Here is a 27,753-nt window from a genome sequence, read left to right on the forward strand (position 1 = left end):
AAGAAGAGATAGTGCTCTGATTCCAGCGAGATTGCACTGTTTTATGGAAAAAGGCAGTGTTGCGATCACCTTCCTGGAGCCAATCAACTCTAGCCTTTTGCTTTCAAAAAATTTCCTCTCGAAGTTCCCATTCTTCTAGAGCTCTAGAAGCAAGGGATTCAGCCTTTCCAAGATCCTCTGAGAAACCTCGATCTCTAATCTCCCTTGTGATGACATCAAGATCTTCTTGAGCAAGCCTCTTCATAAAGTGAAGGTTCCCAAAGCATTCCCTATTCCATATCTTGAGCTGCCTTTTAACATATTGAAGCCTTTTAGAAAATGAGAACATTGCAATACCATATGCAGGAGCACCATCTTTCCACCAATAGAAAACACAATCATGAAGAGAGGAGTCCCGAAGCCACATCAACTGGAACTTAAAAGGAGGATGCTTCAGAACATAAGCCCCTATAGTGAAAAATTTGATTGGCCAATGATCTGAACCCCTCCAATCAAGGATTTCTGAAGAGATAGTGAGGGTGCCACTAACCCAGAAGCAAGAAACAAGAAATCTATCCAGACGTTCTGAGATAGCAGCAACACCAGTCCTGCGATTATTCCAGGTATAGAGACCATTAGAAGGCTTAACATCAGAGAGATGCAAAAGAGATATATGTTGCCGAAAAAGAGCAGAAGAAGGTCCCAATCTAGCCAAACCACCATGCTTCTCCTCCAGACTTAAAACTGAATTGAAGTCCCCTGCTAACACCCAAGGATGATAAGGATGACAATTTCTAACATATTGAATATGTTCCCAAAGTTCCTCCTTTCCCACAAGATCAACAGGTGCATACACATTAGTAACCATGATTACCTCTCCTGAGTCTAGAGCAGAAGCTACCATAGAGAGAGCTGAGCGAGAAGACATCCAACCAAGAGGAGAAATTTTTTGAGGATCCCAAAATATAGCTAAACCACCCGCACTGCCTGTTGCCCCAACACACTGGCATTGGCCACGAGACCAAATACTAGAGGCATGTTGGACCATAGACTCCACAGAGAGCTTAGTCTCTTGGATACAAAAAACATCAGGGCTATGATCAACCACCAAGTTATGAATAGCCTTTTGTCTAGGGATGCTATTCAACCCCCTTACATTCCATGAGAGAATAATCATCATTGGGTAGAATTGGGAAAATGAGAATCCAAAGGTTTCACTGAACCAGACTCAATCAATATATCTCCTGTGAGTTTAATCTTCTCTTGGTCTGTTTTGCGCCCACTCTTTAGAGGAGTAGAAGAAGCCTGCTTAAAGGGTCGAGACATCAACCCCAAGGGGAGAGGAGAACCCTTGCCCTTACCTGATGGTAGCACATCCTTAACCAAATCAGCTAAAACAACATCATTATCCTCCAACACTGCAGGAGTCACCAGAGCCTCTGTTACAGGAGCTATAGGGACCTCACAGTTCTGATATACTACAACTTGGGATGCCCCACAAGCATCATTAGGAACAGATCTCTCATTTGGGCAAACTGGATCAGAAGAGATAAGAGGAGGAATACCCTCCTCTAGAACCATACTATCTAGAACCTCAAAGCGGTAAAAACTTGAATCAGATAATCTTTCTTTCAAAGGCCTCTTTTGACCACGACCCTTAGCACGAGGGCGAACAGGGGTAAATCCATCCTTATCCTGCATTTGAGCCTTACCCTTACCTGTAGCATCTTGCGGATTCATCCCCTTGGTAGTATTAGCCATTTGAGATTGTCCTTTCCCTGTAGTATCTGCCAAACCACCAGTATTGCCAGCTGTAGAACCATCCACTCCTTTGAAACTTGAGTTACAGAGGCACTGACGCAGTAAATGACCATACTCATGACAAATTCGGCAACGGAAAGGGAGAGATTCATAATCTAATTGCTGCACTCAAGAAAAATCCCCCATACAAATTTCCAAAGAATCTGGTAATGGGTTATTCAAATTAATTTCAACACAAATTCTAGCATAAGAAATAACCTTTTTATTGAGGGATTGATGTGCGATCGCAGCCGGCTTCCCCAACAAAGCAGCAATTTGTCGAAGGATGTCTTCACGCCAAAATTCCAAGGGAAGACAAGGCAAGCGAACCCAAACTGGCACTATTGAAGGGAGATCCTCAGCAGAATTAAACCCTGAATGCCAAGGTTTGACAAATAACCCCACATGGTTGTAGAAATAAGGGCCTCCTTCAAAAACACGATCCCGATCAGACATGCAAGAGAATACAACAAAAAAATAACTATTCCCCGCCAACATGATCTCCATATCGCCTTCCACCTGCCATGAGCAGCGGATCCATGCCTCAAGAGCGGATAGGGAAATCCGGATTCCAAAAAATTTGCATATCAAAGCATGCTTGGTCCAATAATCAATGTCCTCCATTATAGCCGTTGGAGGAATAACCAGAATAGGGCGATCATGGCTACGCGGAAAACAACCATTAACTTTTTTCAGCTTGGAGCTCTCCCCTGAATAAAACGATTCAGATCACATTGCATGCATAGTTGGAGAAGAACGATTTGTTCTCACCAACGGAGAAAAAATCCCAGGCCCTACCATGCAAACAATAAAACCCCAATCTAAAATTGACTGCAGAAGATTTCCAAAAACACCGACGCAAATTAAAGAAAACCTTAAACTAATATAAAAAAATAAATTAAAACAATTTAAAAACTAAAATCTAAATCAATTTTAAAAATTAAAAGTTAAATGAATAGAACACAACATAGCTAAGGTGGAAATCACAACTAATAAATAGAAAAAGAAAAAAAAAAGTTAAAAGTAGAGATAACAACTAATAAATATGAAAACAAGAGTTAAAAGTGGAGGGAGATAAAAATTAACCTATAAATAATTAACCGAAAAGATTTGCGAATTTTCCATCAAAAATTGAATTTCATAGCCTATCGGCTAAAATGTTCCATAGAAACTTTACATGTTAGCTATGAAATCAAAAATTGGCTCATATCGCATATATCAAAAACATTTTGAATATGTCTCAATTCTTCTGCACCGGAGCAACATTTTAGCATAAAAAATGGGGAGGTTTTCCAATGGCAAATTTTGTGGCAGACCATCTTACATAAAATTTCCGATGTCAACACAAAAACTTGATAATATTACAGATCTACATTGCTTCTATAATCAGATAAGAGATTATATCTACTTAAATAGGTACAAAATTGCAGAAGTTTTCTGCATTTAATGTAACTTGCCTGAAGGGTCCAAGATTTCAAAACTGTGACACAACTCAGATTGATAATATCTGCTGCAACCCTTGAAAATGTAGTGTTTTATTCTATTCTTCTACTAAACTCGATACAAAATGCCTTAGAAGGAGATGCTTCTTCAGATACATTTACATTCACATTAATGTTCATGACAATAAGATTCAATCTTTGGCACTGCTGCAAGATCCACAGATTCCAGCGTTTGTTTCCTACCATCAAATTAGATTTCTTCTTTTTGAGAAACAAATCGACTCAGGAGAAAGCTGCTACTTTCTAGCCATAATGGGTTATTTACAGATTTCTCTTCACAGTCAAACTTCAATCACCAAAAGAGTTGGAATGGAAGATTCCAGCATTTCTGCATTCTTTTACTTAATTGTTCCAACGAGAAATCCAATGAACAAAATGCTGAAATGACAAGAGCCGGACTTCTTTGTGATACACGCCTTAAAATTATTCTGAAGTAATTCACAACTGTATTAGGGTATTGTACAAAGATACAATGCAAATTGATCTGCAGCGAATGAGAGTCAGGAATGTTTGCTTCTACAGTGCCATCGACTCATTCTTTTCTAACATCCTCATATTCCCCAGTGACCCTGCATATAAATTGTGAGAATATCAACTTTGTTAAATTTAAATATACGTCCAATCTATGCAATCACAGAATCACATAATCACCATTTACTATACTGTGCTTATTATTGGATATAAAAAAAACTTTGAAGTCAATCGGCATAGAAAGTCATATATATGATCTCAAAACAGCACGTGGTGTAATGAAAACATGAAAATTACAAAGAAATAATAATTGTAGACTGTCTCACCACCTCAGGTATCTCCAGTGGGTGATGTATACTGCAGTATGAAGTTAACTCATGATTTCCGCACGTACATAAACGTCGAATGTTTAAACCAACAATCGAACATACCAACATAGAAAGTACTAGTAGTTTGATAGAACAATTTATTGTAAACGAGTAGATCTACATCCAGACTTAATCAAGGCATCATGACCTATTTTTAACTTAAGAAAATTTATAGATTATAAAGAATCATTCTTGGCAATGGACAAACAAATGGCAAATGATGCTCCAGTTGACAAAATGATAATAAAACATTTTTAGCCTAAAATGGATACCTACAAATCCTTCTAAGTTGGACGTGAAAATAATAGCATTGCTCTAATAATCTTAATACTCTTGTAAATATTCTTATTAAAACTTGTTGAGGTTTCAGGATAAAATAGTCTTGTAAATATTTTTATTAAAACTTGTTGAGGCTTCAGGATAAAATAGTGCCTGTGCTCTATGTCACAAAATTCATGTTCATCAACGATAAATTGAGATCAACTCTGACAATGAGAAAATTTGCCAAAAATATTCATGAATAAATTCAACTAATACATGTTAAAATTCAAATATAAATATTTAAAACGATTAAAACCATTTAAGATTAAATATATTAAATTTGAAAACAATTTTTTTTTAAATAATAAGGCTTCTAAAATAAAGGTAATGCAGCAAAGAAAATAAATAAAACCAAAAGGTCATTCAAAGCCAACTATAAAAGTTAGGAGCTTCCATCCTATATGCCACTGATCCACGCAAGTCTTTGAGGAGAGTGGAAAAATACCTTTTATTTTACACTTCATATTGTAAATAAATGAGAAGTATTTTAAATTTTTTAAATTTTTAAAGAAGATGTCCAAAATGATTAGCTTGAAATGGATAGCTATAGTTATAAGGGAAGGGTGATCGAATAAAAGGAAAACATTTATTTATCATTGCTGTACTCATTTTTCTGGAATTTAGATATTATGTTCAATTATTTTATACAAGGATGAAACCTTTGGTTTCTGAAGTATAGGAGAATAAAAACCCTCTTGGGCTCCATTGTCACATTTGAAGGCAAAACCACACAACTCCACCTTGGGTGATTACATTCCAGAATTTCTTCCTGGACGAAAAGATTGACATTTTCAAGCAATTTGAAAATCTCAATAATTCTGAGAGATTGACGCTTCTCAAGGATTTCAGTGCAGTTGGATTTTGTGGATAATTTCAGATGAATAAAAGACTATCAATATTCTCAAGTTAAACTATTTGTTGTACCAATTGGATCATATTGATGGAATTATTGTCATTGATATCAAAAGGTTTAATATTTAATTAAACTGTAATTGTGATCAATGTCATAGGTACGAAGGAGAAGTTGTAATTGAAGCAAAATATAAGGAATTGATTAGTGATGGAAAATAGAAGTATTACCATTTGCTATATCCAAAGAAGTAACTAATGAATAAGTTGACATAAGAAGGATATAATAAAACAGTTGCATATATAAAGATTTCAAGCCTAAGATCTACAATATAAGTCATCTATAACAGTGAAGATACTATATGAAGCCAGTCCAATTGAGCGATGCAATGTAAGTCATCAATGAGTCAATTAAGCTATCATAACTATGAAGACCATAAAAGACGGATAAAAGTAGCAACCATGCAACAATATATTTATGACGGCTATTCTGGAAATTATATATGATTGAGGCAAAGTTATTTTGCAATACCAGATTCAATTAATATACGAAGCCATACGATAATATCATGATCAGAACCATCAGACAGAGCCACCGAAGTACGATGAACAAAAGTATCGGGTTAATGAAAGTGTCATCTAGAGTTATTAATTTAGTGAAATGAAATATGCAGAGCAACAAATCAGATATGATGTCGCGTGCCAAAGAAATAATTAAATTCATAAACAGTTTTGGCCTGCGAAAATCATACATATTCAGCAATTATATGGAAGTCGGGAGTCTTCATAAATTGAAATAAATATAATAGGGTGGTGCCGAGAATATTGAAATAGGTAAAATCAATTACAAGCCAGGACACTAATAAAAAGATTGGTCATGTGTGTCGATGCCGTCCAAGGAAGTATTAAGACAAATAAATGTCAGGATGAGAACACGTCAGTAAGACCAAGACAAAGGCGGTAATCATATATATGCACTGACAGGTAAACAGGCATGGTATCGAATGAATCGTGGAGCAAGGAAATTAATATTTTAAAATAAATATTGCCCAGATGTGAGTGGAAGACATGAGTCATACAACAGGCATGAGAAATGAATAAATGGATATACTTAAGGACGTCAAGCAACACGAAGTTCTGCCAGGTCATCATAAAGATTTGTGCGATGCAATATATGAAGATTGCATTCCAATATTAGAAAGTATATTGTTACTATTTGATGAAGCTGTGATCATAGTAATAGATTCAATTAAATCAAATGAACTAAAATTAGAGACTGAAAAAGTGCCATTCAAAATCATCATTACTTATTAAGGCAGCGGTTATGTTTTGGGTGCAACTTAATTCTGGAAGAGACTGTGACATCAGAGGACTCCTCCACAGAAAAGGCCAGATGGTGTTGACACTGTATGCCAATGCATTGGGGTAACTATCAGAAGCTTTGAATAATTAAATCAATTAAGACGCCATTTAATTACAAGGATAAATTTAATCATATGATTATGATTAAAGAAAGTATATCAAAGAAAAATAATTAATTATGTTTTAAAGAAGAGAGATGTCTTTTGAGACATGATTCTTAAGAAATAAAACATATAAAGAAAGAGTTCCCTTTTGAAGATTTAAAAAGTAAGTTAATATGTTTTGAAGGACAAAAACCCTCTTGGGTTCCATCACCAGATTTAAAAGCGAAAATTCTCAAGTCCTTGGATAATTTCACTTCGGAATTGTATTGTGCACAAAAGGATCAACACATTTTGAGCATATTAAAGATCATAAGATTTTCCAGATGTCCATGTCATATTATTTTCTATTGTTATAGTAAGTTGGATCATTTATGGACAAGCATAACATTCGAGGGATTGATTCTATTAACTGGTCATTACAAAGTTCTATACATCATCACACTTTTTGTGGATATTCGTGTGAATAAGGTATTTTACCTAACTAGTTCACCTAATAGGTTCTATTCACATGTTAAATTTACTTAAGTCTTAGAAATCTTAGTTGTCAAGATTTTATCTTTGTCTTAGTCCCAGGTAATTTAATATCTGTTGTGCTAGCTGTCTCATGTCATAGAATTTAGACACATCACAATCTTGTCTCACTCCTATCTCTCATCTTCCTACACAAGCAAAGGCCTCTTGTACGTTTGCATAATAAGATTATATCACATCATCAAATCATATGATTGGAGGTGTAGATCATAAGGGTATATACTAGAATTGATCCATTGTTGAATGTTGACCATTGTACATAACTCTACTCTCTTGTGAAAGGATATTTTTGTCTTGTAGGTGATCTTTGGGTGTGCTAGCTAATTCTTAACTCCTATAGTGGAGTATTGTCACGGAGGCATCACTTAGTGAACCTAAAACATGGCATGTGCATTTGTGGCATACTAAAGAATTCCTCTATTTTCAAAAAATATTGCCCGAAACTTCTTTTTTGTCCCTCTCCTGCCCCAATATCCACCCAGTACCCCTTGTACTATATTCCTATCTAACCCCCCCCCACCCCACCAGAGAACGCTTCCCCTTTATTAAGGTAACATATTGCCCCCATTTTTTGCCTATTTTAAACAACCTAATATGAACACACATGATATTGTATTGCCTTTTTAGTGAAAACCCCATGAGTATCATACATATCTTTGGTCTATTTACCATGCTTACACCCAAAAAAGATGATGATAAAGTCACTCTCTTTCTTCTGTCAGCCAGTAGCACTCGTTTTTTCTGGGGAAGCACACACAAATTGGTTCCCTACAATTCTATGGGATGCGGCCTTACCATTATATGGGCAACTAGATCATTTCACTCACTAGTGCAAAGTTGATGCATTACAAATACACTATAGATGCACCATGAATCAAACGCCACCTCTACTGAGACACTATTTATACAATTCAAGGACATGAATTATGGCAGCAATTCCACCCATTTAGTAGCTATGCAAGCAGGGGAGGGAGGCCCATAGGGGGGTCGGGGCCTTTCATTGATTTTAAAATCCAAGCCCTACAATTCTATGGATGCCCCACCCACCCCAACTATAATTGGAGCTCAAGATAACTTTGCCTCCAACTAGAATTGCCCGCCCCTATTATAAGGTAAGGTACCTTCAAATTATAGGGCTAGGCCCCCACTGCACTACCATTTATATAGGCTGATCCTTTATAGGTGAATAGGGCAGGCCCCTGCACTATCATTTATATAGGCAGATCATTTTATGACTTCATGAATTGGGTATTCTCTATACCCAACCATTAAAAAATGAAAGAAACATAATCAAACCAGACCTAAGGGCAATCCCTTATAGATAGTAGGGTTCTCCAGGCACCTTCTGCATGCACAACCACTGTTTCAGAAGTTTCGTATAGGGGTATATTACTACAATGAGCGATTACATGTTAACCCTATAACATTGTAGGCATAGAATTGTAGGGTCAGTTGTGCTTCAACAATGAGTAGAAGCCCAACCGAGGGTAAAGGGATAATTGGAGCCCAACAAAGATAACCTCAAACTGAGCTAAAGTAGTTAGGTCCGACAAGGTTTCATTTGTCAAATGCATGGCATCATCTCGCCACTATTGTCAACCGGATACAAAAGAAGGATGTGACGATAGGAGCACATATGATGGGCCTTAGCCCCCCGCCATAGCCATATAAATTATAGGGCAGGCGCACATTTCATGAAGATTACGTGCCCTAGTATCTATAGGCCCAGTGTATGCGGAGCCCTTTACTATAGCCTAGGTTGTTTATGCAAGGGCTACCCTTCTTAATTCTGATCAATAAATAACCCCCCATAACAGGTAACTTTGTGGCAAATTTGAGTGAGCCAATTCATATAACTTTGCAACTTTGAGCTCAATCCCAATCATACAGTCTAAGGCCAGCCACATCATTAGTGTAGATCATAGCACATCTAACAATCATATGCTGAAAACAAAGATAGTAAAACAATTATTATTAAGGGAATCACATGCCTTTACATACTATATCCTTCCCAATAATGTCACATGGTGTATTTTGCTACTGTACTAAATATTGAAGGTAGACTTTCTTGGGTGGATATTTTGCAACTGACAATTTTGGGTAAAATCCAATCGCAAAATAGGATGACTAGCCACAGCGTGTGAGACAGAGTCTCTCCTACCTTAAAGGGAAGGCTCCTCCTTCTCAGCGTTCCTTGGATCAACTCAAGGTAAGCAAGAAGTTGAGAAATTTTGTAAGGGGCGTTACCAATATTCTTTCTTCTTATCTTTCAAAAAAGAATCCACTTACCCATGGAGTGAACAATGGGCAAGATGAAACCTCAAACTACACTTCTATCTAAAGTTGTAAACAATGATACTGATAAACTAACACTAACTCAAAGGTTAGCTGAAAGCGTACCAGTTTGGCTCTAAGTCCTATTTTAACCTATTCTATAAGAATAACCTCTACCTTTGGGGCACAAAGACTTCCAGAAGTAGGGAATTCTAACTATTTTTTTGTGAATTTGAGATGGTAATACAAGCTACAGTCAAAGCTCCTAGTCTATGTATTATCACAACAGCTCCTAGTCAAAGTTTCGGCTCTGATTGCTTCTTACATCACTATGCTCTATTATTGAACACACAATAATAACATGAATCAAAGACAATAGGCACTAATTACAATCAAGGCTTCTAATTCGCACTATCACAATTGCTTCTAGTCAAAGCTTCGAATTCAATTGCTTCTTTTATTCACTTATCTCTCAAATTCATACTACAAAATCAAAGTTATGCTTGCACAAGTTTGGCAGAGCTTTCTTGTATACAACAAAAGATGATCTCCTTATATAAGCAAATGAGTTGAGAAAAAGATGGAGGAAAAAGTGGGAGCAACTCAACCAACTTTGACCTAGTCTAAGTAAAAGAGAAATTATTGGGTTACATGTCATTACACATGTAAGTCGTATTACATGTAATCACACATTTTTATGTAATACATCATCTTCAATTAAAAACATGAAAGAAGAAGAAGAAGAAAGACGGAAGAGAATTGAAACAATCCTAGCGATTGTTTTGAAGGGCCTTGTACTTGGCGATGCTATCCCAGATGATCACAAGATCGGAAGTTCTTGTATTTCGTGCCATTGCATTTACCTTGATAATCATGGTGTTACATCTTTTGATAGCCTCTGACTCTCTTTGATGAATTGTTCGATATCATTTGAAATCTTGATGTGATCAAACTTTTTCTCGTTCGAGTTGTTGTGAATTCTCCTTTGTAGATTGACACATTCTAAAGTCTCTTGGCACTTAGAAGACCTTCTCAACGATGTTCGTATGTAACTCGGAACAACTTTCCACCAACACCTTTAACTTTTCTGGTGTTTTTTTTGAAGTAAAGTGCTTGGCGCATTCCACCACGAACTCTAGTTCTCAGACAAACATTGGAAAAATGGTGACCAGAAGAATTACCACTTCTTTGATTTGAAGCACGTCTTCTTGACAGGATGCCACTGTTTTTTGAAGAAATTTTGACATATCTAGAAAAGCGTGCTGCAACATAAAGACAAAAACATCTTCCAATGAGATTACATCCATGAAAACTTTTGGATTTGAGTTATAATGACGAATCCATGAGAAGTGGGTATTTGAAGTGTGGATTAGATACTTATGGAACACATGTAATGGCTGGAAATAAACCGGAAAGCATATGTATTTGGGCAAAAAGGGCCAAAGTCGGACTTGGAAATATGGATTGCATGTGGACAATGATGGGTTTTTGTGGGTATGGCCAAGAATGCAAATTGGGATGCATATGAATGTGTGCAAATGACGACTTTAGTGTTTAAAAAGTGACTTGGGCTTTCAAGATGTCATTGCATGGAAAGTGGATTACACGTATATGCAACATGTAATGAAGAGGGTGATCCCACAATATTGGGTTCCACTTTTTGACCAATTTTGACATTGAAATCAATATTTTTGCAACAAACGTCACGTTCAAGTGACTATATCTCCAAAACTATAAATAATTTCAAGATGACATAAAATAGTGATTTTGAGTACTTTGTTCCTACTTTGTAACCATATTTTTTAATCTAAAAAAAAAAATTATTTATGTCAATTTTTTTAATCTCCTCCGAAAAGTGGTACATAATAAAATTCAATATTTTAAAAAGTGACAGTCCATTTGACACACACAACTTTTTTTCTAGAAATGATAATGAAGTAATTCTTTCGATGTTAGATTTGTAACATCAATATCTAGAGAATGCATTTGGTTTGATTTATTTTGGTTGAATATTGTATAGTTTATGAAGTTTTGAAGTGACATGAACCGTAATTCAGACATACGTTCCGTTTGACACAGATAATTTGAAGTCAATTTATCATAAACCATTTTTTTTTTTTTTTGAATAGAAAGGTATCTCAATAAGCTAGTGCCTCCATATTTTTCAAAAAATTTTTGACCTAATTTACTAATTTCCCTGAGGTGTCAAATTCGGTTGATGTTCAATCGGTAATGAACCTATAATGAGTTAAACTCATATTTGAAAGTCTTAATGATTAAATTATGTAATAAAACTATAGTCATTGGAAAGCTTGCTCTGAGCAGCACATTTTGACATTTTTAATTTTACAATAGGAGATCATTCTCTTGCAATTATGGCAGTCAAAAGAGCAAAAAAAAAAAAAAAAGGTTAAAATTTTTGTGATTTTGCATGTTCGTGCGAACATGGCATTCGCGCGAACACGTTTACCATGTTCGCATGAATGTATGTTCGCGAGAACATGCAAATCATGTTTGCGTGAACATATTTATCACATATGTTCATGCGAACATATGGTAAACTCAATTTCTCATTTTGCAAGTTTTTTCATTTTTCTTCGTCTCACTAAAGTGGAACCCATTATTGTGGGTTCACCCAAGAATGGAAAGTGAGATGACATGCGGATGCGGATGGAGGATGAGCTTACATGTAAGTGCATATGAAAGATGAGATGAAATGCTTTATAACATGGAATGATGGAATTACATATATTTTGCTCATGAAGTGTAAGTGCATATGGAAAGAATGAATGCAATGTGCTTTGAGGCAAAGTGAACTTTTATAGACGTTTTTGAGGAAAGGTGACGTCCAAGTACATGGGAAAACATGCACATGATAGTTTTTTAACCTTTTAATAAGTGACTTTCAGTCAAAAACGGGTTCTAAAGATGTAATTACACGTAAGACTTTTCATGTAATCATCATGTGCGATTGGATGTGGAAAGTGAGATGAGTGAAAATGGAAATGGAAAATGAGATTACATATATGTGCGGATGATGAATGAAAATACATGTAATCGCATGTAAAGAATGAGATGCAAAGTGTTGTGACATGGAAAAATGGAAATGGAATGTGATGGTGCTCTTGCATGAAATGGAAGATGGAGTAAAATGAAACATGCTCAAGTTCTTGGGAAAGAACTTGCAACTTCTTCAAAATGAAGAAAACCAAAAAGAAAACACACAAAACACAAAAACAAACTTCAAAAGAAGAACGTACTTTTGGAACAAGACTCAAACATATAAACAAGCAAGTCACTTCAACATGCAAATTCGAATTTGGAGTTTGGGAAAAAACCAAAAACATGAAAATGAACCATTTCATCATATTTAAAGTAAAAATGCACTATTCATGACATATATTTGGACAAATGTGCAATAACAAGCCATAATATGCATGAAAATAGCAAGATAAGCATGAATTGATGAGCAAGTTTGAAAATGTCCACTTGTTGGTTATGACCCAAAATAACAAGATTTATAAATTTTGAAAACCAAATTTTCCTCAAATCCGGATTTTCGAACAACTTTTTGACTTCTTCCATACTTGCATTCAACAAATATTAATGAGCAATGAAAGGTTGAATTTGACATGAGACTGCCAAAAACGTCTTCTCCAAAGGCAGCGTCAAGCATTAAAACTCAAAAACAACCCCTATTGATTCAAAGGTATGGGCTGGAAATGCCCCTTTTTGAGTTTTTTCAACAAAAGTGACTTTTTTATGCAAAAATCTGGGCCGTTTTTGCCAAAACGTGACCAAAAAATGCATGTTTTTGAGTCATTTTTTATTTGTGAATGCAAAAACAACTTTCCCAAATGTTAATACATGGATCCAAATGCAAAAGAGTGACTTAAAAATGTATAAAAGTGGATAAAAACCCCAATTTTCTGAGCGTTTTTAGCAAAAAAGTGATTCATAAAAGGCATGAAATGAATCTTTTTAGACATCTAATGACAAAAAGGTGTTCTTCAATATCATATAAATGAATTGAAATGCCAAAACGACTTCTATTCAAGCCAAAACATGACTTTTAAAGGCCCAAATTTGGGTGTTTTTGTCCAAAACGAGGCTCCAAATGAGGCTGAAACAAAACATTTTTATCATGAAAGAGGTTGCCAAATGCATGGGAATGCATGAGGATGAAGAAAAGCCTCTTGAGGGTAAGATTTCAAGTGATTTCATGGAAAAATCTAGAAGAAATCACGAAAATCGGGTTCTTGGAGGCCAATGTCATGAAATGGAATGCAAAACGGATCTTTTTTGTGTGATTACATGTTTTAAATATGCAACATAGACCCAAACACACCTTTTAGAGGCCATTAAAACATGTAATGGGCTCTCCCAGGGCAAAAACACACCTTTTTGGTGCATATGCATGTTTTAAAAACATGTTTTTTGCCCAAAAACGTGTTTGGGAAGTGCAAATACATGTCTTTGGTGCAAAAACTCAACTTTTTAGTGTAAAGACATGTTTAAGTTACATGCATATGCAACTCAAGAAAAAAAGCTTATATTTTTTGTGCATATGCATATAACACATGTAGCTCATTTTTTTTATGTAATTGCACATTTTAAGTGAGTTTACATGCAATGGCATCAAAAAGGTCCATTTCTAAGTGATTTTACACTTTAAATTGAGTTTTACATGTAATGGCATGTATTTGGTCCACTTTTAAGTGATTTTAATAAGCACACGTCAATTTAATTTTGATAAAATATTACTTAAGTGGGATATAAATTATATTTTACATTATTATATTAACAATATAATGTGTAAATATCATTTAATAAGTAATATTTGCTAGAGCATTTGATTTAAATATAAAAAGTTAAATTGAACTATATAGTTAATATAGTCACTTAAGTGAAAAATCAGAAAGCAACTCAACTTAAAAATATAACATATAGTGCACTATAATTACTTTAAGTGAAAATTTAATTGATAAAGTAACTTCGAAAGATAACATAAAGTGAATTTAAGTTATATTTTTCAAAAAGTGAATGTCAAATTAAAAATATAATATGATATTTTTAATTCGTATTGTTGCATCAAAAAGGTCCACTTTTTGGACACTAAAATGGCCATATCTTTTGACTGACAACTCCGATTAAGCCCCAAGTAAAATCAAATCGAAGGGGAAACCGAAAGCAATGAATTGAGCAAAATCGAAGGACTAAAAACAAAGAAACACACACACACACACACACAAAAAGAAGAAAGAAAGGACATTGAAGGCCTCAAACATCAAGCATAGGCTCGACAAACAGAAAAACGAAAAAGACTTGACGAAAGCTTTAGTAAAAGAGTCTGTTATATCAATTGGTATTGATTGGTTGATCAATACTAACCAATTAAATAATGAACTAAACTCAAACAAATGTGAAACTAATTTGAAAAAGTTTTGTACTGTACCTACATTTTGTGGTGACAAAATGCAAGACAACAGACTTTAAAATCATACAAGGTGTCATACCTCTTGGTGAATTTTTAAGTTAAAAGATCATATATTTAATAGAATCTCATAATCTCAATTTCATGTTCATGGTAATGTACTATTATTGTGCCTTCCTAAGAATTAGTTATTTTCAAAGGTTAGCCTATTATCAATGGTCCCTGTAGGCTAATATGGTGATTAGGGGACTCTTTGAGGGAAATTCAGGGTTATTCAGATGACAATTTGGGCATCTATTTCATTACTCTCCATCTTAGTGCATTAGTTTATTTGTGGTTTACACTAACAATTTTTATTAAGTCACTTGGATGTTTCGATCCATAATATTTATATGTCATTTAAATAGTCAGAGGGCACCATGGCTACATTCGATAAGTTGGTAGGATCAATCACCGGATCAATATTTGTCCTTTAATAGAGTTTAATGCTTAATTTAATTAATTAAAGGAACATATTTTTATTATTAAAGGGGATAAAAGGGTCAAGTGTGCATTTAATATATATGAATGTCATAAAGTATTTAATTATTATGTCAAATGGGGTTCCAACTTATGGAGTTGTATGTATACTAAAGTGACTTTATATTAATAAAGAAACTATATTAAGGGGTCCCTTTATTATTATTTACCATATGCAACTTAAATACTTAATTATGAAAACATGAGAATTTTAAATAGGGGTTTCTAGAAACATCATGAGAGGATTATAAAAGGGGGTTTGAGGGAGTCCTTTGATATACTTGTTTTACTTTATTCTGCTCTCTAAGAAGTTTGTGAGCTTGGCTTTCAATACAAGAATTCTAAGGACAAAAACCCTTGGAGGTTCTCAGTGGTTTGGATGGAAACCCAAATCCATCTTTTCTTTTGTGTGTATTCATCCAAAACTCACAATTTTGCTCATTACCGGATTGTTGGAAATCTCTTTGGGGGCTTACACAGGACTTGGCATTGAGGAAGAGTTGGAAATACCAATTATTTGCAGATCTACAGATACAAGAGTTTGAAGGAACTTTCGAAGAGTTCGACATTACCAAATTCCAATCAGCATTGTGTTTCAAACTTTCCAGTTATCTAAAGAAATCTCAAACTTGTTGGAGTGTAGATTTGAGTTTGTTTCATCATCATATGGTCTTCTACATTACTCATCTCATTGCTATTAGAGTTATGCATCTACTGGGTATATCATAATTGTTGAACACTCAAATACTTAGCATCTTAACTAGCTGCTACAGTCTCATAAATACACCATATAAGACTTAATTATTTGTAATCAGACCTCATATTTCACCAATAAAGGGTTCCATTGGTAATGTTAAGTTATTGATGTAATTAAAACACAATCAAACCAAAATGTAAACAACAAACTGCGAAATTCATATAAAACCCAGAAAATTGAGATTCAGATGTTTACATGGCAAGTGTTTGACAAAATGTCAAACATTCAAAACTAAAAAAGTAGCACACAATTAGCAAGGGCTCTGACAGTGGTGTCAGAGTGTTTCTTTTGTCATCTGAGTATAGAAATTAGTTTGCTTCAGCCGCCAATTACATCAATGGCCAGAATTAAGGATAGAAGTTTATTACCTACTTTCCTTCTTGCTTCACTAATGAAGAACAAGGCACCTAGCCAAGAGAAAGTAATGAAAGACATTGCAAAGAAAGTGAAAGCCAATGACAAAAGAATCGGAAATTACAACGTTTAGATGATGTACATCCAGTAAAAACAGGGCACTCCAAGTTTTCATCTCCATCAACAAGTACAAGGAGGCCTCATGCCAAGAAAGCCAATGAGCAGCTACTCTAAGTATTGCACTCTTCCTAAGGAGATACGTGACCTCCTTTCCTTCACAAGATTTATGGGTATATCAGAAGAAGATTATGACGATTTGGTATCTACAAATTCATATCAGCAATGAACAAAGAAAGAAGAATCAAAAGATAGAAAAGAAAACATTAGGAAAGAAGAGCTAAGGGTGCAAGAATAAGAAAAGAAAAAGGAACTACTTGAAGGTCATACGAGCCTACAAATGACCATAAAGAAATTAGAAATTCAACAGCATGTGAAACATCGAAAATTTAGACGGAAGATAGATAGGAGCACATATTATAGAAAACAATGCAAATCTGAAAATGAAATGAAGAGAATTGCAAACAAAATGAAAGAAAACATTTATATAACTTTGCCCTGTGAAATTCACTTGAAATCTTATCTCTTTCCACCAAAAACAAGATAAGTCTTTTCAAATCTTTGTGCAAAATTTGAAGCAAATCCAAGAGATTTTCAGATTTAGAGCATATATAGACTTCAAATCTTGACTCAATCCTTGCGAAATGAATGAATTCTTGAGTCAAAATCCCTTGTTTTACAAGTGCACAAAGTGAGATTAAAATTGCACCATTTTAGCAATTGTTTTGACCAGGCAATGTGCAAAATGCAAACCATATTGAAAATGGCATTCAAAGTACAAGAAGTAACTTGAAAGAGTTGTATGCAAGCTAAGAGTGATAGGAAATACTTTAGAACTTATATTGAGCCAAATAGTGGCTGATTTGACAAAGAGAAATGCTCAAATCTAAGACATTTTTCAGCAAAAATATGCCCTAGATAGGTTGTGAAATGAGCATAATAGACTCCCTTTTTTAGTAGCTAGATGTGATCCTTGGACGATTTTATCCAAACACAACCTAAAGATCTTCAAAAAGCATCAAGTATTGACCAAGATATAAGTGATTCTTTGCTGTGAATCTCGCTTTTCTCAAAACATGCAAAAAAAATTGGAACATGTGCTTTTGGGCTAAAAACTGCCACTCATGCTTGGGAAAACAAAAATGCATGTAAAAGTGAGTAAAGACACATTAGTGCTCAAAACACATACGTTTGCTCTCCAAATCTCTATTTTATGAGTTTATAGTGCAAATAAAAGTAAAGATTTGTTTTTAGAATGCAAAAGCACATTATATTTGTTGTTTTTCTAGGATCGTTTCTACAAATGTAGAATCATAGCCATTGTTATTGATGATCTTCCAAATGTAGATTTGAGAACTCATAAATATGAGAGGAGACATGTCTCATGAAGAGACATGTCTCTACAGTTAAACATCACTAGTTAACATATTAATATAAATAACCATATATGTAACTCATCTTAAGCATATATGTAATATTAATATGTTAACCATATATGAAATATATTATTATATAATAATATATAATGTATAATAAATATAATTAATATTATATTACATATATAATATATATTATATATATAAGATATTTATCTCAAAGATGATTTACCATCAACAAGCTATCTCATGATAAAATCAATCCGACAAAAGCTACAACCTTAACACTCCCTCTTAGCTAGAGAGGATTTATAGAACACATTATGCTCTAAGAAATATGAAGAGATATCATCGCAGCATGATATTCAATTCATTACGAGGCTAAATTTCTCACCTTTCATAACACACAGTTGAAGCAATTTCCATAACATTAAAACATCACCTTAAGTGTGGTCTATAGTGGTAACCGAAGTCATAGAGTTCACCAAATTTTTAGGTTCAAGGTCGAATTTTGGCAAACTCATAAAAAATGAAAAAAGTTCGTTAAAATTCGGCTTAAATTCGTATGGCCAAAGAAATAACTGTTGCTTTCTGCAAAGGTAGGAGTAGGTCCAAAGCAAGCAATTTTTGTTGATTTTGTTCGAGCAGACATAGCTGAGACAGACGTCAAAGATCATCCCCCTTTGTTTATGCCCTATTCGTCATCATTGAGGTCAAATTTGGCGATGTCGATACCTTCTTGACAGGAAATCGAGACTTCTACCATTCGCCCTTGGCTGCTAATAGTAGTGGCTTTATCCTCAGATCCATCCTTCTTGATAGTGAAACCGGAGAGATGAACATATCATTCGCTTATTTATGTTGAAATCTTCCGTTCGAGCAGATGCAGCGGCGGTAGATATTTATTATACTAAGTTTCAATTTATTTAAATTTATGATGTATTTATTTGTTTAACAATATTAAAGCATTCGGGTTTGTTTAGAAATTAGAAAATAAAAAAAAATTATTTACTATATTAATATATATTTTTTGATCGGTAGTATATTGATTTTTTAAATTTTTTATGTCCATTCACTATTATTTTTATTTATTGTTAGATTACTTTATGTTTATATATATTTTAATTAAAACATTAATGTTTAATATTTGGTATGTTTATTTATTAATGTTAATTACTAATTTTATTTCAAATCATTTTGTAATGATAAATTATTTTGATAGTTTATTGGATATACTTAAGATTTTTGAAAATTATATAAGATGAATTTTATGTCAATTTTTTCATCCTGCCGAACTTTATCCAAACTTCATACTTGCCAAACTTGAACTTGAACTCGAACCTTGTAACTTAGGTAGTAACTATGGTGTCCGGCAATATCCGGCCCAAAGAACCATAACAAGTTGGTTATCATGGTGTTCGACAAAATCCAGCCCAAAGAACCATGATAATAGGTCTACTATTTATAAGATCGCCACCTTACAATGGTTACCTTCTGTCTTTTCGTTATCATGATTTCCAGCACTCTGAGACAACAATTTAATGAAGTCAATCATGATAACAGCTCTACCATTTATAAGATCATCATCTTATAATGGTTACCTTTTGTTCATATATGCCAATGACAGATCGTCACCTTTCATTACATATCATATGTGAAATAGTAACCACCATGAACCAAGTCAGAGGGTGGTGCAAAGGCTTTCACCTCAATTCTCTCTCATAGAGAAGAATGCATTACACAGAATTTCACTTAGAACTTCTCCTCATAGAGAAAATATCATTCACAAAGGATTGCACTTCAAAAATTCTCCCTCTAAACAATGATCTTGGGAAGTTTGGTTCTGTAGTTACTCCCTTAGAGACTCTTTTCCCCCAAGGATTCTTGTTAGACTCACTCTGAATCTAATATCAATCTTTTGATTTTCTAGTGATAAGTCAAGCCTTCCTCGTGATGCACTCAAGGGTAGGCCCATCAAAATCATGCAGTCACACACATGTATTTCTAGACTCCCTCTGAATATTAATCTTCTAAGGTCCTGTGTTGCCTTCGAAGAAGTGTCATACTTCCTCTTAATGTAGAAGGATACTCATAAGCTCAATCATCAAAGGTATTTGCTTCAAGGGCCTCACTTTATCCAACCTGATCACAACTTCTTTTAAGCTACCGTCATAAGTTGCCTAATGTGTCATTCTTCTTTTCTTGCAAGATCAACTTCAGATAGAAAGAAAAATAACTCTTATAGTATGTGTAGAATTACAAATATGAGAAAGACTACAATGAGTAGATTAATGTAATACTCAAAGATAATCACACTTATCTGTACATGAGGGTCCATAAACATTTGAGGATGGAACATCTCCTTTCTAAAGATGGTAGAAGTGGGAATGGAACATTGGTTAACATTCTCCCCCACAATGTAAAAATTCCCACTCATAGAGTTCATTGGGTTGCAAATCTATGAACAACTCCAATATCTTCATTGGAATTTGAGAAAACTCCATCATCCAACTTGAAGAGTTACATCAACATCTACCTTAAAGTGATTCATCCATCAACTGAATAAAATACTAATTCTTCACATTATTGTGAATATCTCCAAAGCCTTAACAATATTGCCATTAAATTCCCCACTTAATGAGTTTCTAGTGTTAATGAAAGTAATGGCGTGTTTTTAGAATAGAAAAGCATGCGTTTTTCACTTCAAAAACCCACCATATCCTTTAACATGTTCAAACACCTCTAGTGGAGAAGCATAGATGGGTTTATAAGATGTTCTTTTGGGTTCAAATTCCCTTCCTATATGCATTTAAATCCCAACTCAAGCTAATAAACACATTAATAAACTTTGAAAACACAATTCCCCACTTATAAGCACTTAAATGATAAAATAACATGTTATTATCTTGAAAAAGTCCACTTTCATGGTTTTAGGACTTTTTAACTAGTAGTGGGGTTTTACGACGTGTTTAGCATATTGATCTATGCTTTGAGTGTTAAAAACCCCACCATTATGCATTCTTTATGTTTCGTGTAATTAAAGTTAATAAACTATAGTTTTCCATAAAGTAACATTAAAACATTAAAGGCTAATTTTCATAAAACATTAAAAACTATAGTCAAATCAACTCAAAATGGGTTAAAATTTTAAAATGGATGCCACAATCCACCTTACATATAAAATATAATTTTATTTCATGCTTTTGCCAAAAAACCCCCACTTTTGGAGGTTTTTAAATCATGACTTGCTTTTGGCCTGAAAAGCTTCATCTTTTCCTTCTTAACTTGAGCTAGGGAACTCCGTTTCAGGCCTAAGTTATTTTTTTCCTTTTTGAGAGTCATTAACATAGGGCAAAACCAAGACTCAAAACTATATACAACAAAAAGAAAAACATAAATAAGACATGAATGTTTACCAAAAATCAAACCCCCTACAGTCAAAGAAAAACTCTTCCTTAGAAACATTTGGGGATAAAACTTGATGGAAACCTTCAAAAGAGATGCACCAATAAAGTTACATAGAGTACACTTCAGGCTTAACGACTTGTCTCAATGATACCTTATCCAAACATTAAAAACAAGAGGATATACCTATAAATTCATGAGAAAACTGCGTATGGTTGCCTCAATTTTGTGATGTCAAAATTGAGGACAACACAATATTAGTGTTTACTTTTCTTAATATAAACCAAAGAACCAAAAATCGGAATCGACAAGGCTTACTCGAATCGTGAATCACCTATGAATCGCCGCTATGAATCAGCAAACTGAAAAAACCCTTGAAATTTAAAGATTTTAACAATTCAAAACTTGTTTCATGCACCCTTTACTGAATATAACTAAAAAACACTATAACAACATCAAATAGAAGTTAACATATATAAACAAGAAACCTAATTGATAAATCCATCACATACGTAAAATGTAAATTGTAACTTAAGTAAATAAAAATCATAGGATCATAATGAGTCATGACATAGATATATAGATTGTAGAATTATAAATGTTGTCGATATTTATAAATTTTCATTACATTGTGAAAGATTATATAAATATCTCCAAGTTAATATTAATCTCTTACTTGTAAATATATTCAATTCAAAAAGATTTAATAAAGATCAAATTTCTTTTACCTTTTAAAACATATATGAAAGTATAAATGAGGAACAAGAATGTTTTTCATCATTTTTAATCTCCTAAAGAAATAAATATATATATATATATATATAAAAAAACATTACTCACCAGTTTTACTTACCATTTCGCAATTTCCGGCATCCTCCAATCTTACCCTTGCGATTTCCCGTATTCGCAAGCTCTCAATAGTAGGCTTCATGATGTTGCGATTTTAACTTAAAAATTAGGGTTTTCTGAGAAAAATGAAGCTCCTGTGGATGAATATGCGTCGATGCTACCATAAGAAAATGTAGGATTGATTTATGTTGAAAGGAAATTGCATTCTGATATTCTTCATGAATCGACATAGCTTCTTTAGCTAAATCTAGTGCCTTCATAATATTACATAAATTTGATGGGAAATTATGCTTGTCATTTTAATTCAATTCTCTCATGAATTCAAACATGATATAGGACGAGATTCAATCGTGCATCCATACTAAGTATTTGATGCAAATTCGTCAATGAGATTGTCAGATTTGGGAAATATTTGTCAAGTAATGAAATATTCGCTGATTTTTCGAGTCGATTTCAGGCGATTTTGGGCGATTTTTAGTGAATCGCCATGAATCGCGATTTTGGTGATTTCTGACCCAAAAATCGGCGAGCCAATTCACCAACTCACCATGAATCACTCGGCCTTAGTCGGATCGCCGAATCGCTCGAATCACCTAAATTGCGGCGATTCATGTTACTCTAATATAAACACCATACAAGACATACTTTTAGGAAAATTATTCGAAAGTATTTCTTTGGCATCATTAAAGCTAGCTGATTTAGGATAGAGTGAAACTCACTTATATGATCTTCCCCTTTTGCACTTTTATCCATCTTCAGTCCATAATGTCTTTGCTTCAATGGCATTTTGGCATTTTCTACTTCAGATCCAAAGAGCTTGTTTAATGCTCCCAAATCTAATTTGCAATATTCATGAAATCCACGTGGTTTAAGTATGTTTCAACAAGCCAACAACATAAGTTCCCAAAATATTTTAATTTTTTAAAGTTCTACTTTGCAAATTCTTTTCCTACTAGTTGGAATGACTGAGTTTGGTTTGACAACATCCCAAAAATCTTTTACTATAAGTGTAACTAGATCTATATTTGCCACGTATGAAAATCTCAACCTTCATATTTCTCTATAAAAATTTACCTCTAAAAATGCCCTAGAAAACAATTGAAAATAATGCTTCCTGCAATAGTCTTTGCTCAAAAATTAATATTAAAATTTAAAAGTGTCAAAATAAATGATTGAAAATTGAACCTCTCACCATATTAGACAAGTAAAATCTCAAAATATTATTATTACTCAATTTGAATCACTCTCTTGAATGGAATGAGGAGCCACCAATTTGAAAAATGTTTCTTTCTCGGCTTTGTTTGAAGGGATAAAAACTTAAAAGTCATTCCCTCTACCTAAAATATCTCGACCATAAACTAATGTTAGGAATTGAATGATTGCTCTCTGATTCACACTCCTTATTCTTCTCATTAATCCAACTAGCATCAAAACCTAACTATATAAAAATTTCTTTCTACAAGAAACAACAAAGCCCAATACAAAATATAAAAGGAAACAAACCTCATACCACTCGTCACTTCAATATTTTCCTCAACCATCATAGGGCAGCCCGTGCAGCAATCAAAACCCTTACAAATTTATTGAAACACAATGCAAGGCATCGAAGACGAAGCAAGAAAGGGAGTATTGTTGGAGCAGGAACGTAGGGACATGTATGTATTTATATAACAGGAAAAAAAACATGGTATGAAGCTCACCCGCACAAATGATATGATAACTGCCTAGAGTGGAAGGAAAGGGCAGAGTAGAGTCTAGACTCTAGACAAAACACATTAAGCGATGGATGTTCAGTTTGATTTATGCCTAAAGATCTATAGCCAATTGAGGGTTAGCTCAAATGCTTCATGTGAACGTCCTTCCTTGTCACTGTGCACTTGGTATTACCAAGAAATTGTTATCTTTGAGATTAGATGTCGTAAGCATTTAAGTTCGACACTTGTGATTCCTTTGTTGCAGGTGCAGCAAACACAAGAAAAATACTCCCAGGATTCCTTTATGCCAATTCCAAAAGTTACTATAAATCTCACACAGACAATGCATCCTTCAAATGTTACTCGACACCACTCAGGATGACTTAGTAAGCTCTGATACCATATTGAATTTCAGTGTTAAACACATATTAAATATTGTTTTTTAAATATTCTTCATCCAAACCATGCAATAAAAATTAAATATATTGGAAGGTGTCCTCAAATTCCTCCAAACAATTCAACTCTAGAATTAGCAAGGTGTTTAAAACACTTTGTAACAGTAAAAATTACAAAAAATCTTGCCCTAATGATATATTTCCTAACAACTTTTCTAAACAAATTTCCAGCACCAATATTTTAAATTTCCTTTTCCCTCCAAAGTGCTCACTTAAAAACATTTTAGTAGAATGTTACAAAAGAACTTAATATGTCCCACTTTGATAGTCCACTATTACGATAATAGATAGTTTCTATTATCTTAGTTTAGTATCTAATGGTTATCTATTGTAATCTCGTATAAATATTAGAATGTTTCTAATATTTAGTTTTATGTTTCTAGAATAGAATGTTTCTATTCTTTACGTTTGTTTTTGAAGGAAACATCATCCAATCTCTTGTATATATAGACCTCTCCATCTCTGTTAATACCAATAAAATATTTTCCAATTACTTTGTAATATGGTATTAGAGCCAATACTCTAAAAAAATTCAAAAATAATTATAATTTCCTGGTTGAAATTATCTGCCTTTTATTTTTGAAATTATTTACATGCATATTTGCTTCCAACTCTCTCTATAATCCAACTAGGGTTTCCGTTTTGAGAGATCTAAATCCCCCGACTTCTAGTTCGGTTCTGCAACCCATGTCTGTCCAGATCCGTTTGTTTTTTCTACACATTTCCGCCATTTTTTGTGATTGTTTTGCAGCAAGGCTGTTTTAGTTCATAACCCTATTTTTCTTAACTGGATCAAAAAAATATTACAAATTCTTGGTGGGTTTCTTGAGATCTCAATTGGGTTGGTTTTTTTTTTGGGTGCCTCGATTTTCATGCCAACCAATTAGAAACTGACAACATTGTGTTTCTCGATTTTTCGAGCTCTCTTTTGGGTCACCCTTCAATTGTTTTGGGTCTCTACTTTTTGAGGGTTGCATGTACTTGCATGTTGTTTGCATGTGCTGCTTTACCATGCAAAGTCTCGTGTTTTGCCTCCCTTAAAAATTAAGGTGGGTTTTCATAACTTTTTCTAAACAAAAAATTCTGATGGGTTATTCATTTTTTTTTCTAAAAAAAAAATTTTATGGGTTTCTATAAATTTTCCCTTAAAATTTTCTGATTTTGCAATTCACAAAGTTGTGTGGGATTCCTCTATTGGATTTGTAATTTTTCCCTCAAAAATTTTCTATTGGGTTTTACCGTTTTTCTTATAAAAAAATGAAGCTTTGTATTGTCAAGTTTTGATTGTTTTTCACCTAAAAAACCATGTTGGGTTTTGATTGATTTTTCAACTCAAAAACCATGTTCGGTTTTGATTGATTTTTCACCCCACAAATCGTGTTCGGTTTTTTTTATTTTCTCCTAAAAATCATGGCTTCTTGCAATTTGTTTTGGAGCATTATGCTCATTTGCAAAATTTTGGAGCATTATCCAAAGTACCATTAGCAATCTTCTCAGCAGACATCCTCTGTTCCAGATTCAGAAGGCTCCCTGAAGAAAAATATTCAATGCAACTATTGCCAAAAGTTTGGGCAACTGAAGGTTGAATGTCAGAAGCGCTTAATTGCCTTGTCCAAGCAAATTTGGTTTGCAGCCCACAACGAACAGTGTGGAGCACCTTGAGCAGACAGAATTTGCATTTTACGCTTTTTGACAACTTTGTGCTCTGGATAGATTAACCATTAAGGGAGGGTATTACGATAATAGATAGTTTATATTATTTCTGTTTAGTATCTAATAGTTATCTATTGTAATCTTGTATAAATATTAGAATGTTTCTAATAACTAGTTTTATGTTTCTAGAATAGAATGTTTCTATTCTTTAAGGAAACATCGTTCGATCTCTTGTATATATAGACCTCTCGGTCTCTATTAATAACAAGCAAATATTTTCCAATTACTTTGTAATACTGTAATGTTCCATTACCAATGTCTTCTCTAGAAAAAGATTTTTTCTTCTACTACGTGCACAGAGAAAGGAGGTCATCGGTTTCTGTGGTGTATGGTGTGGCAAGGGGAATGATATCCATACACAAGGTGGGCCGTACAAATGTAATGCTGGCCGTATGGTGCTATGAAGTTGGTCGTATGGTAGCTATGAATGGTTGTACAAATGATGTAGAGGGTGGTGTTGGGGAGAAGATAAAGGTTGTATGGTTAAGAGGGGTAGTAGATGTCGTACGGTAGATGTCCAAGTGTAATGCCACAAATTTAATTGCTTCTTCTTCTGGCATAGGATTAAGCTGGAAGTAAGTATCGGCCTTCATTACCCACGCTTGCGCAGATATGGATCCGGATCCGTCAAATGGAGACAAATTTACTTTACTCAACTTCCTCTCGAGACCATCATTAAAATATCCTCTATTTTTGTCTCCCAAATATCTCATTCTCAGATTTGCGTAATCTTTGTATGATATATCTTCCTCCAAATTCGCATTCTTCCAATCTTCTCTCAGTTGTTCTTGCATTTCTTCAAAGGTAGGTTGCTTCCCTTCGGGTGGTGCCTCCGTCCGTGGGGGAAAAGATGGCATGGAAGGTCAAGAGCGTGCTGGATGAGGGTTAGCTTTACCCGACACCGAGTCTGCGCTAGGACCATTTTTTTCTCCGAATAGTTTATTGTCTGTCAATTTCTTGAGAGTCTCTTCCATGAGTTGTTAAGTATCATTGATTTGTGCCTAATTCCTCGCAAATTCTCTCAATAGTGTCACGAGTTCGACGGCTATGGGTTCTGGTTTGGCAGCCATTCTATCAATGGAATGGGTTCTTCTTCTTTTCCGGCTATAAACTCTCATTCACTGTCCACAAGCTGCTAAGATTGAAGCTCTGATACCATTGTAATTTTCCCTTACCAATGTCTTCTCTGGAAAAAGATTTTTTCTTCTGCTATGTGCAGAGAGAAAGGAGGCCATAGGATTTTGTGGTGTACAGTGTGGCAAGGGCAATGACATCTGTAAACAAGGTGGGCCATACAGATGTAATGTTGGTTTTACAGTACTATTAAGTTGGCCGTACGGTAGTTGTGAATGGCCATACGGTATGTAAGGGATGGTCATACGGATGATGTAGGGGGTGGTGTTAGGGAGAAGATAAAGGTTGTATGATGTAGGTCGTACGGTTAAGAGGGGCAGTAGATGTCATATGGTAGTGTTCTGGCCGTACTGTAAGGGAAAGTACAAATCGTATGTTGGATGGG

General features: G+C 34.3%; 1 protein-coding gene across 9 annotated transcripts in view; it reads right to left on the bottom strand.

The window, feature by feature from the left end:
- Window positions 1–3,067: 3,067 nt before the first annotated feature.
- LOC149577301 (primase-helicase Twinkle, chloroplastic/mitochondrial-like) overlaps window positions 3,068–27,753 on the bottom strand; it is a 278,047-nt gene continuing 253,361 nt past the window's right edge. For all 9 annotated transcript variants that reach the window (XM_089823294.1, XM_089823338.1, XM_089823307.1 and 6 more), the window contains one exon: window positions 3,068–3,850. In XM_089823294.1, coding sequence (XP_089679420.1) covers window positions 3,814–3,850 — 37 coding nt within the window. In that variant the 3' untranslated portion in view covers window positions 3,068–3,813. The remainder of the gene's footprint in view (window positions 3,851–27,753) is intronic.

Source organism: Cupressus sempervirens, chromosome 1, assembly GCF_028749045.1.
Source record: "Cupressus sempervirens isolate cs-2001-9-10 chromosome 1, ASM2874904v1, whole genome shotgun sequence".
In the NCBI taxonomy this organism is placed as follows: Eukaryota; Viridiplantae; Streptophyta; class Pinopsida; order Cupressales; family Cupressaceae; genus Cupressus; species Cupressus sempervirens.